Source organism: Lissotriton vulgaris, chromosome 10 (assembly GCF_964263255.1).
Source record: "Lissotriton vulgaris chromosome 10, aLisVul1.2, whole genome shotgun sequence".
NCBI lineage: Eukaryota > Metazoa > Chordata > Amphibia > Caudata > Salamandridae > Lissotriton > Lissotriton vulgaris.
The window spans coordinates 911,352,396-911,366,735 of record NC_141698.1 but is presented as its reverse complement, the minus strand read 5'-3'; the positions used below and the strand labels follow the sequence as shown (position 1 = coordinate 911,366,735).

General features: G+C 47.4%; 1 protein-coding gene across 1 annotated transcript in view; it reads left to right on the top strand.

Annotated features, from left to right (window-relative positions):
• Window positions 1-987: 987 nt before the first annotated feature.
• Window positions 988-14,340, top strand: part of ITGB8 (integrin subunit beta 8) — a 269,162-nt gene continuing 255,809 nt past the window's right edge. The window contains exon 1 of the mRNA XM_086941884.1: window positions 988-1,394. Within this exon, the coding sequence (XP_086798010.1) occupies window positions 1,271-1,394 (124 nt within the window). The 5' untranslated portion in view covers window positions 988-1,270. The remainder of the gene's footprint in view (window positions 1,395-14,340) is intronic.

Below are 14,340 nucleotides of genomic sequence, written 5' to 3'. Positions count from 1 at the left end.
AGCAAGATCAAATACACTCGTTCTGTTATACCAACAGCATACCTATCCAGTGCTTTAAATGGGCAGGTACTGTCTAGTACTGACTACCTGCACACATTTAATTTGAAAGGGAAAGTACGTACCTGTGCTTTCGGCACTGTTGCAATACATTTCATGGGAGAGTATTTGCACTTCTCGTGAAATTAGTGAGTACCAACACTTTTCAGCACGTGCATTTTTTCACTTAAATTACTGCCCTATACAGCTTGTTTTTACAAGTTCAGAAGTACTCGATTTCCAAATGTGGGGCACTTTTAAGGTGTCTGGTACGTATCTGGGGAGGGGACACTTTTTTGGTACAGGTGCTTAATTTCTGTCCCGATTCTACCTTGTCGGGATTCTACTGTACTATGTGCAGAGAGAGATTCTATCTACTCTCTGCCGGGATTCGGATGTGTGACGCGGAGAGTCCCGTTTACTGTTAGTCATGATTCTGATGTAAGCTCACTATTCTGGTGTACTGCCTGTCAGGTGCTGCTGTGCACCCTGGTAGAATACCGTCACGTTGTCTGATGCTTGCATTACTCTGTGCTGCCGGGCGTGCTTCTTCGGGGTTGCGTGATTTCTCCATCCTGATCCTGCTGCTGCTTCGTGCCATGCCGGGTGCCCGCGCGCGTCCCAGATATGATATGTGGAGTTAAATCCGGGGACGGCGCACGTGCAGTGAGTTCTCCGCTCTTTCCCTTCTCCAAGTTCTGCAGGGCGAGAGCGTGCTGTTGCTGGGGTGGGGGTGACGCCTCTTCTCCTCCACCGCTCTTTCCCTTTGTTTTCATGGAAGGAGGAGGGGCGAGCGCCGCGATCCGAAGCACCGAAAAGTCCCCGTTTCTTCAAGGCCACCTGTGCGATCAGCATTCAAAGGCCAGCAACTTTCCCTTTCTCTCATATGATTAATACGCCCGGCGCAGGCAGGCAGGGAGCAGCGAGCAACAAGCGCCCTTTGTGTGGCGTGAGCCGGTGCCCCCCTGGCTGGCGGGGCTGCAGCCACTGAGCCGCTTTGTCTGCTCTGAGCTATGCGCTGGGCTCCCCGGCCGGCGCCGCGCTTCGTCCGTCCCCGGGGAGCAGCTCCTGTTCCCTCTGTGCCGCCGGTGACCCGTCATGCAGCTGGGAGCCTGCCGCTGTCCACCTTCCGCGGCTCGCAGCTCCCCCTGGGGGAGGATCTGGAACATCCCCACGTTTGAAACCCAGGCAGCGCCAACATCAACGCGCCTCGGCCCGAGCCCCGCGCTGCACTATGTGGAGGCAGCCCCCCGTGACTGCTGGAGGGGCCGCGCTGAAGCCCTGTCAGAGGCCGGGTCCCGCCACAGCTCTCCTGGCCCTGTGTCTGCTCGCGCTGCTCGCCGGACTCTGTCACTGTGGTAAGTGTTACTTGGAGTTTTGGGTACCATAGTAGGCTTCAATAAAGTGTCTGCACTTTCATCCTTGGCCTCTCTGTGGACCAGTGTAGCAATATTGCTTGTGCATGTATATAGCGCTTACCACCCCTAACGAGGCGTCGACCTAAAATAGAGTGCACTTTTCCAAAGCAACGCCTGTTTACGCTCACGTTAGCTCCTGAAAACGGCTTATAAATTGCAAGCTAGTAAGTTATACTTTGCAGAAAATACCCATGGGACAGCTGCCGCTCGATGAGGACACTCCGAAAACAAGTCATGAATGTTAACTTATTAGTTTAGTAAAGGGAAAACTGTCTAACAAACGACAATATTGTTCCTAGAGAGGTAATTTGAGAGGCGCACTTTGTGGGTACCTGAGGGGCCGCACGCTAGTTTCTTGCACTGCAAGTGTGGCGCACACAAAGCATCAAGTTACACGTTTGATGCATTTAGCACCCTTTGACCCCTGTGTGTCGATTCTTTATCATTTCTGTTATGGCGCTTTCCTTAGTCTTCCAGGCACTCTAATGGATAGAGAGACCCGAAGCTGTCGTTGCACACACGTTTTTCCATCATCATTTGTTATTGAAACGTGGCGGCCCATCATCATCATCACCAACTGATACAGTTTCAGTGACTGTGGTGCGTGCAATGAGGGAGTAAACATCACCCTACTCCACGGTCCCCTATAACTCTGCCTAGTTGGCCGTCTGGCTCGTGGCCTTGGATGAAGGAGAAGTCAAACTTTAAACTTGGAGCCAGTAAGTGACAAGTGCCGTGTCTTTCCGGCTGACCGTAACTCCCCCAAATAGAATGCATACCCCATCAAGGCTGGATGTCATGTTCCACGCGCCTATCAGAATCAGGTTACGGTGCGCACCTGTTATAAAGTGAGAGGCCAGTAACTTCAAATAGACAGGCCGAGTTTAATCTGATGAGATGGTGTGCCAGGCCCTATTGTTAGTCCCGCTGCCAGCCCACCGGTTGAGCGGAGGAGCAGTGCTTTATTTGAGGGGATGCTTTCCGGTGCTCAGCACCCCTTATCCTCGGCACCGGTACTTATAGCACCAGTTAATGACGCGCTCATTTATTATTATTATTTTTTTTTTCTGTAATTTTTAATTGAGTAAAATGCACATGCTTTCGCCTAGACTCACAGGATGTTAAACTACGTCGAAACTCGAACCGGGTTCCCCAGCTCTGAAGTCGGCAGCACTACCAATTAGGACAAGTCCTCTCCAGGTTAATAAGCGCCGGGGCTCTAGTCAGGAGGCACTTTGCACGAGCACATGTATCCTGTTAGCGCTGCCTCCTGAGGGGAGCCCCGGCACTTTTCATTTTACAAATTAACCCCTGCGGAGGAGTGTGGCAGCGCTGCCCTGTGAAGTCATCCCTGGATGCCCAAGTCCATCTTCAGCACCAGAGGCAGTCGCATCCCCCTGCATGAGTTAGTTTCATGTATGTGTGTGGGAGGGAGTCGTTTCGGGGCTCATATGGTCCTATGGTTGTTTAACTCTGCTTGATTTAATATTCTGCGCATGGACACGAGAACAGTTGGAAAACTGCATGGATTCTGGAGTGCTGCCAAGAAATCTCCCACACACACTACACAAGATGTGTTTGTCTGAAGAGAGAATGCAAAGAGACACACTTCAGTGCATCAGTGTAGAAAAGTAGATGAGCGCCCGCGGGGTAAGAATTACACTTTTATTGTCAAAAGCAAACTTTGAATACAAAAAGTACACCTGTCGATGCATTTTTACAGCCCCACGGGGGACTGCGTGTGGATCTGTTAGTGGCAATAATTTCTAGTTTCAAAAACCTACAGCAATATTACATACTTTTAAAGGCAGTTTGACCCCCACCAGACCTGAGAATGAAAAGTCTCAGTATAGTGCCTAGTGGCGGGAAGTACATTCTGAAGTGTTGGTAGTATTGGTGTCCAATGACGCTTTCTGTGTTGGAAACATTTTCTGATCGGTGTTTGAAGTTTTGTTATTTTATATCCTCTTACTTGGGCCCCGGGGTGATTAGGTGTGCAGGTATACAGCACGGAGTCTGTAATTTGGGTGCGGGCACATTACGGAAAGTACAGTGCTCTCCCGCTGCTCTGTGGTGGAATAGAAGCCCCAAACCGGGGCACACTCGTGTGAAGTGCAACTTCACACAAAGAGGGGACACATCTCTAGAACAGGTGTTTCTAACCAGAGAGCTGTTTTTCACGAATCCCAGAAGATTTTGCAAAACATATCGCCATGTCTCTATAATAAATGACAAAACGAGAAAGAAGTAAGATTGCCGGTCCGGACCGGAAACCCAAATCAGCCCTGGCTAAAATGTCCAAAGCGGCCGCGCGCTGCATGGGCCGCAACTGGAATTGGGCCAAGGAGCCATGTGTGGGTCAATGCGGCTCATATTGTTTGGGAAGCAGCCTCGCCCGCAGCCCACCAGGAAAATGCCAGAGTGGCACTGTGGCATGGGAGACCCTGCAATTACGCCTCTCAAGTGTTTGAACAGGTGCAGAACCGAGGCCAGAATCACTCAGAGCGTATGGGCAGCATGGAGTTAAAACTTTTAGGACAGTTTGAGGGGCGGAATTGTATAGGCACATTTTAAGGTGGTGGTCATGCACATGGGCACCCAATCAAGTGTTGGGGTTGCTGCATCTCTGGGGTTGTAGGGGACAGCGTCCTGCTCCTAAATTAGCACCAGCGCTGTTTCTCTGATCTTCAGTGTCAGTGTGGTATCACTGTATTTTTAACGTGGTATTATTGCAGTTCATTACGATAGCAAATGTTGCATTTGTGGCAATCATTTTAACGCACCCTGTCCCAGATTTTGAGCACCATCAGCCTTCAGTAGATGAGGACAAGGCTGAGGAGTTAGTGGAAAGAGAGAGCGAGGAGGAGGAAAGAGAGTGCGGGAGCGAGAGAGGAGGGAAGAGAGAAAGAGACAGAACGAGAGAGAGAGACAGAGAGAAGCGTGCGATTGGAAAGAAAGGTGACGGCGAGTACAGGGACTAGAAAGGCAACAGAGACTAGGCTGTTCAGAACGAAGTGTTATATCCTACATTGGGGGCTGGCCATGGTTTCTTGAGTGAGATGTACTTGTCACAGTTGAAGTATGAGAGACTGATCTCACCTCATCAAGCATCTCGCTTCCTCCTTCGGGGTAACAGACGCGCACAGCTCCCCGCCACTCTCAGTGTCAGAATTGCTACTTCTTTCTAGAATACACACCCAGGAATAAAATAAAACATTGTATAAACACTCGATACTTATGTAACTGTTGCAGTAGGCATTAGTGTGAACATGTTTGTCGTAGACCAGGATTAATCCGAATATGTGTAGTTTGAATGCTTCGATTACTTACTCATATCCTTATTATTTCAATTTCACTTAATCATCGCAGTCGTGAGGTGTGCTCACCTTGCTGAGAGCTGCATCCTCCGCCTACATAAAAGAAAGCATTTGTATCGCTTCCCTAGCTAGGCATGTATGTAACTTAACTCCTCTACCCAGGAACCGTTCTGTGTCGACGACCAAGAGAAGCCCACCTGACAGCAATCAAAGCCATACGCAAACAAATGATGGACAGAATGCTGAATAACTCATACATTCACCCCCAGTCAAGGGATCTGGGTTAAATCCATCTTTTTTTGCTCACCATGCCACCCCAGTTTAGACTCAGCCATATGCAAATCAGTCTTGACCCTGTGCCTCATGGAAACAGTCCAGACGAAATTGCCAAGCCAGGTCCTCCCTGGACCGGACACATGCATCCTTGGACCGTTTTCAGGGTATTACCCTTCATCAGCCAGGCTAGCTCTACATGCAGATCTACATGTCAATAAAACCACGGGAACATGTATGATGCTGCTCCGTATGCTACGCAGAGTTTTGCCTTTGCTCCCCGCCCAGTCCAGGCCGGAAATAGTCCGTGGGACTATTTTAAGCCGGCTTGATTACTGTAATGGTCTTCTCCTGGGGGCCCCAAAAAACTTGATAGGGAAGCTACAGAGGGTGCAGAATATGGCTGCTAAACTGGCCCTCTCACGACCCAGATCCAGCTCTTCTACTCTTGCGCTCCGCGATCTACATTGGCTCCCGGTAGATCTACGGGTCCAATTCAAAGCGGCCTGTTTGGTGTTTAGAGCGGTACACCTCCTAGGCCCTATCCCGTTACAAAACATGTTTGCATGGTATTCTGCCCCACGTCTCTTGCGGTCGTCATCGGCTCACCTTTTGGTGGTGCCTAGGTTTCAAAGAGTGAGGATGGGCGGCCGCTCATTCAGAGTGGCGGCAGCCAAATTGTGGAATTCTCTCCCACTCACTCTTAGGAGCCACCAGGACTATCTTCCATTCCGGAAGGCTTTAAAGACCTATCTCTTTCCCAAGTAATGGCTGTGCGTTTGTGCTGTTTAGGGTGGGGGTTCTCTGATCAAAGCGCCAGGATGCCCTCTGGGTGACAGGTCTGCGCTCTATAAGTATGCTAAATAAATAATAAATAAATAAATAGCTGGATTCCAGAGGCACAGTGAGCAAGGTGCCCATGTCTGGGGGCACCCAGCAGTCAAAGCCAGGCACACAGTAAGGAGGTTGTAAGAATAGTAAGGACTGGGATGAGGAGTAGACTCGAATAATGAGTTTACTGGTAAATAATCGAAGCATTACCATGTCACTTCCACTTCCAAGTTCTTGCCTCATGAGGATCTATCAAAGCATCAATTGTTCAACCAAGATGCCAGTCAGAACTGGCAAACTCTAAAGACAATGGAGGAAGAACTGAACCCAGAGGCCTAACAGAGCCCCACATGTCAGTTTCAAAACATGGCAACAAGCACTAACAGCCCAGAAATCAAGTCAATCTGCACAGAGAAGCAGGCCCCTGAAAGATGGGATGCCTGCAGTAGAGACCTATAAGACGTAGTAGGGTAGTCAAGAAAGTCAAACACAGCCAAAAAGGGACACAAAGGGAACAGAAAGAAGTCTCTCCTGCAAAATAGGTGCAGTACAGACCAAGCAAAGACAAGAGCACACATCATAAACTACAGTCTCCTCTCTAGGGAACAAGGGAGCGGAGGCGATAGATACAGGAACACCAACCAAAAAAAAGGCCCAGATCTGAGACAGGAGACTGATGCCTCCAAAACAAACCCAATTGCAGGTACTTTTGAGAGTGTATGAGGACAGCCACAAACAGGTACAACGCCACACCCAAAACAGGCGCATAAAAAGCACGCCTGCTCAAGCTAGAAAGCAAGGGCAAATAAAAGGGTAAAGCTAACAGCAGTTTCAATGTCACCTACAAGGCAGCAGAACAGTGTCCAGTACGTAGTAGTAAAATACTCAGCCCAATGAATCATGCACACAGGTAAAAAGAAACCCACAAAGGCAACATGTGAGGCACAATCTGCACAAAAGCCAACACCCCACATGCCATTATAGGATACAGTCCAGTTTGTGACAGTCATTCATGCCATGCTCTAAGATGCACCTAAACACACCACTGCACAGTCTAGGCAGTCAAGTTTGGACCACCAGAAAACAAAGCAGGACAGAGATTAACCAGAGAAAGAAGCTAAAGAAAAATACCAAACAGCCCAAAACACAAACAGGTTCAGCTCCTACATTGCGCCCAACCAGCATCAAGAAAAGGCATAGAAACCAGAAGAATAATCAGTACATTCAACACCCCAAGCTGTAAGACCCACCAGATGGTTAATATCACAGAATCTTAGAGGAACCAATAGGAGTCTCAATTGGTGGAAACAAAAGATGACAACCAAACTGGAACAGTAGAGGAAACCTCTTCATATAACAAAGACCAATTACGTGCAGCATGGTAGGTAGGGTAGGTGCCGCACAGCGGATAAGAGTAACACAACCCCAGGACACTCCAGTAGCAAAAGGAGAACCAAAAGGAGCTGGTCCATATTTATTTGTTCCCCAACACAAACAGGTGGGTGGGAGGGGAGCCAAAGGAGCAAGAAAAAAATATTATACCATGTCATCTCACATCACTCTCAAGTACAATGAGGCAGACAACATTAGGTGAAGGCAAGGCAAGAAGTAATATCAACCTTGGCACCCAAATGGTCCGATATTCAAAACCCTAAGCCAAGCATGGAGAAGGGGCACAAGGCAAAAGAGTCACAAGCAGTCAAAGAATGGGCGAGCTCATTTTCAGGAGCAAAGACACACAGCCTCAGGTCCATAGAGAACAATGAGGGAGATCAGGCACCGCCCCCATATCCTACATGGCATAAGAACCCTTTAAAGCCGGTAGGGCCACGCAAGGTGGCTCGGGCAACTTCAGCATGACTGGGGAGTAGGGGAATATCCCAAAGCAAAAAACTGCTCAAAGTAAAAGAAAAGCCCATCTCCATGGAAAAGGTTAAGTCTCAACATGACGTACATGGAGCAGCAAATCGCAAACTGCATGCAAAAGAAATGGGATGGAACAAAACCTACTAACTGAGGAGAACACAGAGAAGTTACAGAAAATTAGAACATTGGAATGTTGGGAGCTCCATTTAAAACAATGGAGTGCTCCGGTCTTATAATGGCTGGTATAAGCCTGGAGCTCCAACATTCCAATATTTCTTTGTTCACAGCTCTGGCTGTGAACAAAGGCTTCAGGGAGCCTGAGGGGATTCCAATCCCCTCACACTTCCAAAAGGCTTTGTTCTTTTTTGTTAGAACATTCTGCCCTCTAGTGGCAAAATGTTCTAATAGCCTTATAGCCCTTCGTAACTGGGCTATACCAGCTATTAAAGTCCCTCTCCCTTGAGAGGGCCTTTAATAGCCGGTATAGCCCTGCACGGCAGGTTATAAGGCTATAATAATATTGCAAACTAGAGGGTGGCCCATGACCGCAATAACCACAGCACTGAGAAATCAAACCTGGACAGAAGTGGAGTAAGTGAAAACAAAGAATACGTGACCAGCAACCAAAAGCACAAACTTCAATAGTGAAAAGGGCACACTCACACAAGACCAAGAAGGAACAAAAAACTCATACATAAGAGGACAGATGTGCCAGTGTTGAGAAAAAGGAAATTCAGGGCTGACCTCCCCAAAACTGAAAGGCAAAAAAAATGGTTAGAGTGGGCCAGAAGTCCAAGCAAGAACACAGAACCAGTACACCAGCAGTAAAGTGGCTCCAGAGGAAAACCAGATAAATACTTTACAAACAGCCCAGCAGTAGCAAATGGAGTCCACAACAGAAAGCCTTCCATGAACCAGTCAGCTCCGGAACAGAAGCACCCAACACCTGGGCCAAGCCTTTTTGAAGCATAAAGTACACAAAGAGCACAAATTAAAACACCATTGAAGGAAAAAAATTAATAGGAAGGCCAATTAGGTAGTAAGCAACCCCTCATAAAGAATTTGGACACACCCAGCAAATATTAGACTGGAGGCCAAAAGAACACAGAGCAGCTCAATAGCCACCCCAAGAACATAAGTTTTATAAGGTACAACCTATCACAACTAAACCGACACACAAAAATGAGTGAGGGAGGTAAAAAAAGGGGCGAAGGTTGTGTCAAGGAGGCAAAACAATCCATTCCAAAAGCACTATTCAACCAAATAGTGCACAAAGATTAGACAAAAACAAATCTGCATGAGCGCAAGGGATAACATATGCGAAACCTGAACCCTGTAAATAAAAAAAGGGGGAGTCCAATGGAGGAGAAGCCAGAGGACTTCTTTCAGCAGCGCTATGTCCACCAGGAGTACTAGAAGAAGACCAAGACTAGTCAGTTCCACATTCAAGGAACGCAAACACAATCCTATCCCCAAGACCATCAGGTCGTCATGGAAAGTCAGGGCAAACACCGTACCAGCATTTTGTAGCCCACGAGAATCCCATCATAGAGGCACCCGCACGGATGTAGACTCGAGAGACGGCTTGATGGCACTTTTTTCATAAACCCCAATCCCAGTAGGAAACATGGGTTTGAGCCCAAGTTCAACTCTCACACCAGCACAATGGGGTTGGGGGATTACTCACCTGTCCACCAGTGAAGGAGATTCCAGGTCCTTACACTGAAAAGGCACACACTAGCGCCATGCCGAGTGGGGAGACTAATCATAAGAACCAGTGCCATGCAGACACAGCAAGTCCAGCATGAAGGCAGAGAACGCCATATCCCATAAAAAATGCCAAGAGACAAGGAGACAGAGTAAACAATTCACAAGCCTCAAGCCCAGCAGAAAGTTCAGGAAATGCCAAGGTAAGCCTACATGCAATAGCAAAAGGGAGACATTCACTTGTCCAACAGTTAAAGGGAGCTATGGCTCCCAACAGAGCCAGAAACCCCAGCAGGAGGTTCTTTGGAAAGGGCCCAGACCCAGAGCACTAGCCCCAAGGGAGAATGCACAGTCAACAGGTACATAAATAGCCCATGCCCAGCAGGAAGCACACGGGATGTCCACTTCAAGCCTTGCTAGCCATGATGGGTGGGGTGTGGTCTACATCCTTTGATAGATGCTCACACCAGCATCAAAGGAGGAAGTAGACCCCGAGCCCAAGCCATAAGAGGAGACAGGATAGGACAAGGCACCCACTGGAACCAGCAGCACACAACCCCAAGCAATCGCAGCACGGATAGGTGGGTGCATATATTGTCAGCAGAACTCAGACCACAAGTCCGACAGGAGCCCTGACGGACAGAATAAACAATAACACGCTCCACAGCAGAAACAAACTGAAAGCCAGAAGAATTTGCCAGAATTGGACCTTAAAAATAAGCAGGAACTTCAGACAGAAAGCAGAGGGCAATAGACATCCCAAGGAGACAGGCACAAATGATTTTAAACAAACTGTCCCTAAAGAAATTTACAGAACGGAAAAAATAAGTGATAGTAAATCTGTTCTGGGTTATATGATTGATGACAAAGACTGTATGTTAGGATATTTTATAGGGGTAAGTCTCTGCTGGACGGACCTATGTGTACACATCGGGTTTCAGGATCTAAAACTAGTAAAATAACTTTGGTGGTTAACGCGTTTGTTGCGGAGACCTTTGTGTTACCTGTAAAATCACATTCCATGTGAAATAGCTACCTTAGTTATACATCTATGTAAAACAGCTCTATTTAAATGGCAAATTCTATGTTGGAAACCATACATGATTTCATTGGCTTTCGTTATTGTGAAGCTTATAAAGTTAGCTCCAATGGCAGTGCTAAATACCTTTACGTGTCAAAAATTTGCTTGCGTTTCATGCTGTATAAAAGATTATTATTACATATCTTATACAAAACGACAGCCTTGGAAAGACAAAAGCACTTTAAATCTCAGTTTAAATTGCGTGTGTGAAGTTACACTGCAGGGTGTTTGTTCCTATCCATTGGTTGATAGTTGTGGAGTTCAGATTTCATATTCCAACTGAGTTTCTTTTTACTTCCATCTCTTCCCAGCCTGGCCACACCCCTTGGACACAACAGGAATTAGACTATATGGAAAGCAAAAAAAGCCCTCTGCTCCTGGGTTCCTTTCATCTCTTTCTCTTACATAAGTGAGAGTAAATGCGCCCTTTAAATTTAGTTTAGGGTTAATGAGTGCTGATCTTGCGTTACCTAATAATGCTCTTACCAATAGAAAAGGAAATTGACTTTTGTATGAGGCTCTAAGTCACCACTTTCTACACAGTATATGTATGTATGCCCCAGGGGCGGCTCTAGGCTCATGGCGGCCCTGGGCAGGGAGCGTGGGTAGGGGGCCCCGGAAGAGGGGGTCCGGGCGAGCCGGAGCGCGGAGGCCAGTAAAGAGGGGGGGGGGGTCAGTGTGTTTTGAAGTGGAACAGATCCCTGCCAGGTGCCACCACACAAATATGTATCCATCCTCAGTGGATTATTATATTAAGGATATATATTGGCGTGGTGGCCCTGTGCAGGTGCACAGCTTGCACATGCCTAAGGCCGCCCCTGTATGCCCCCATCTCAAATGTATATAAAAAGAGGACTGAGGCCTCAGGAACATTAAAGATTCAATTAAGACTTTGGTGGTGCGGCACTGGGTCTGCTCTGCCGCCGCTCCGCCAAAGCTGTGGTCAGACTGCCCGCCAGATTAGGAGTTTTCTCCTGTCTGGTAGACAGATTTTTGGCGTTCCCACAGCGGTGTCTCAGAAACGGGCACAGGCAAGGAGACGCCAAGAACAGTTCCTGCACGTCATGGACTGAAAAGTCTATGCTGTGGAGGAATTGGGGCGAGTACATACAGGGGGGCTCATGTAGTGCCCCTGCATGCATCCCCATGTGGATGACGTACAAGGGGCCCTGCAGGGACCCCTTTGATTCCTCTCCATCACAGTGTTCATGGAGGAACCTCCATGACACCGCCGGCAAAGAGGAATCTCCTAATATGCTTGCCAGGACCGCAGCAGTTCCGCCAAGCATATTGATGCCTCCAGACCGCCGCAAGACCACCAGGGAACAGCAGTTTACTGGTGGCGGCTATGGCGGTCTGACTGCCCGACTCCTATTAGCGCTGTAGGGAGACTGCCACCGCCGCGCCCCCCTTGAGTCTGGCGGTCCATAGACCGCCAGACTCATAATCGGGCCCTAACTTTTTTAAGGAAGCAGCATAGGTTATTGCTAGGAATGAAAACACAAATGTATAACTATTGCTAAACGATTGTGTCCTAATTGCTCTAGAGCAAAGATTGTGATCTTCTTCCTGAAAGAGGACAACCTATAGATAGAAGGTTCTGTGATGTATTGATGTACTCTTTACAGGCTGGTTTTAAAGTTATCCATAACAATAATCCAAAAGTTCCAAACACACTCTGGGTTGAACAGTTAGCATTCATCCACAGTGAGGTCCAAACCAATAGGAGGAAAATGGCAGAGAAGAAACATTACAAAAGAAAAAAAGAGTTTCAGGACAAAAAGTCACAAAAACAATTGAAAAAAAAATCGTGAAACTCACCAAATTAAAGAACAATAAAAGGAAGTGTACTTGGTAACACGCTAACAATGAAAAACCTCAAAAGAAATCAATGCAGCTAGCCAGATGTACTGTTCCAGTAGGTCAATCAGGCAGGCAGCCAGAATGCAGAACAGATGGGTAATTTCTGGGCTAAAAACGATTCTGTAATCAGGGAACCAGCAGCACAGAAGCCAAAACACTGTGCCACTGTTTGCGCCGTCTCCAGGGCCGACTTTAGCTATGGCAGCATCCAGTCTTTATTGTCGCTCCTCAATGACCTCCTTCTCCAAGGATTTCCTGACTACCACCCTCCGATGGTGCTCCTCGTCTCCCCATAGACCCTTCTCACATGTATTTTAATTTCTTTTAGTGCGCTACTCATGCCAGTGTTGGGTGTCAGAGCACTTTACATCTCACACATTAGGCAGAGATAATGAATCATACAAGAGTGTGAAACAATGTTTAGGCAATGTTGCATAAGACAACCAGGACTGTAAGATGTTCTAGTCACATGTCACAATAGTGCTTGGTCTCAGGAAGCACAACACTCTGGATGTAAAATGCAGCACAGTGGTAGGGCTTGGCTTCTCAAACCAAAGACCAAAAACAGCAACCCACTGGTCGCACTGCCCTAGAGTCGATGCTGGCTGTCTCTATATTGATTTGTTTTTGGCTTACCTGTTCGAATATCAGCTTCCCACGCATTACCTTTGTGTTTACCTGTGCAATGCTTTTCGTTCCCAGATATATGCCCAGATGTGGTCCCATGGTCATTGTTGTTTCACTGGAATCAAACTATACCTAACTGATAGAGCCCAAGCAGGCCAAAACCATATTGGGTTTGCTTGTGTTCCCATTTTAGTGGGGTATTGCCTGTCAGTTCGGTCTAGACTGTTCCAACTGGAGCAAGTCCATGTTTTGCATATAGCGGTTTCCTGCCTGAAGTGCTATAATGTGTCCAAAATTATGGACTGGAATGCGACTTATCCAAGTAGTCAATCCATCATATTTATTTGGTCTTCAGTTGATCATATTCGAACATACCTGTTGCTTTAATTCATGGAGTCAAAGGTGGAGAGACCCGGAAATAACACAAATGTATGATCCATTTCTTGAACCGACTTCAAGAAGAGCAAGAGAGACCAAAATAATCAGTATAAGATGCAGAGAGAGAGGAGCAAGAGTGAGGCTGTGCAGCCCCGGCAGCATGGATGGGCATTGCAGCCCCTCTCGCCCCTGTTATCTGATGTGCCAGGGACAATTGCACAATTAGTTGCAATGCGCTGCACTACTTTGGCAGCTGTTCTGGCATATTTAAAAGGTGCACAGGACACATGGGGCAGCATTGGATCCATTCACTGTGTTACAGCCAGAAGTGGGAGTGAGATTGCCAGCTCCCTGCTGGGAAGCCGGCTGGAACTGCAGATTGTGGTATTTCTTCCTTAACAGTGTGTTTCTATAAAAGCTCGGAGAAAAGGTGGTTCTGAAGAGGTGGAGTCTTCATCCACATTCTTCCTCAGTTTCTTTCGAACACAGAGTTTGTAAAATCTTTTCGTTGTTTCAACCGCTGTGCATTAGAACACGGCATGACGTCACATACACGAGGATGCAATTACATGGGCTGGCATTGACACTATTTCTGCAGCACTTTGGAACTAATATAAATTCTGAGTGGCATATGTACAAGCCCCTATCGCCACGGGAACGCCACTTTTTGTGACGTTCCCATGGCGATAGGGGCCTTGCCTTATGTACAAGGCAGTGTTAAGGTGCCCCTTCCTGTACATAAACAAACCTTTTTAAAAAATGCCATTTTTTAACATGCACGAAGCAGCACACATGAAAGTTACAAAACGGCATTTTAGGATTCTTTATGTGCAGGAAGGGACACCTTTCTACACATCCTCCCCTGCACACAGACAAAGGTGCCTGTGTTGGCACTAAGTTGTTAAACTTAGCGCCATCGCAGGGGGAAACGCAAGGTTGCACC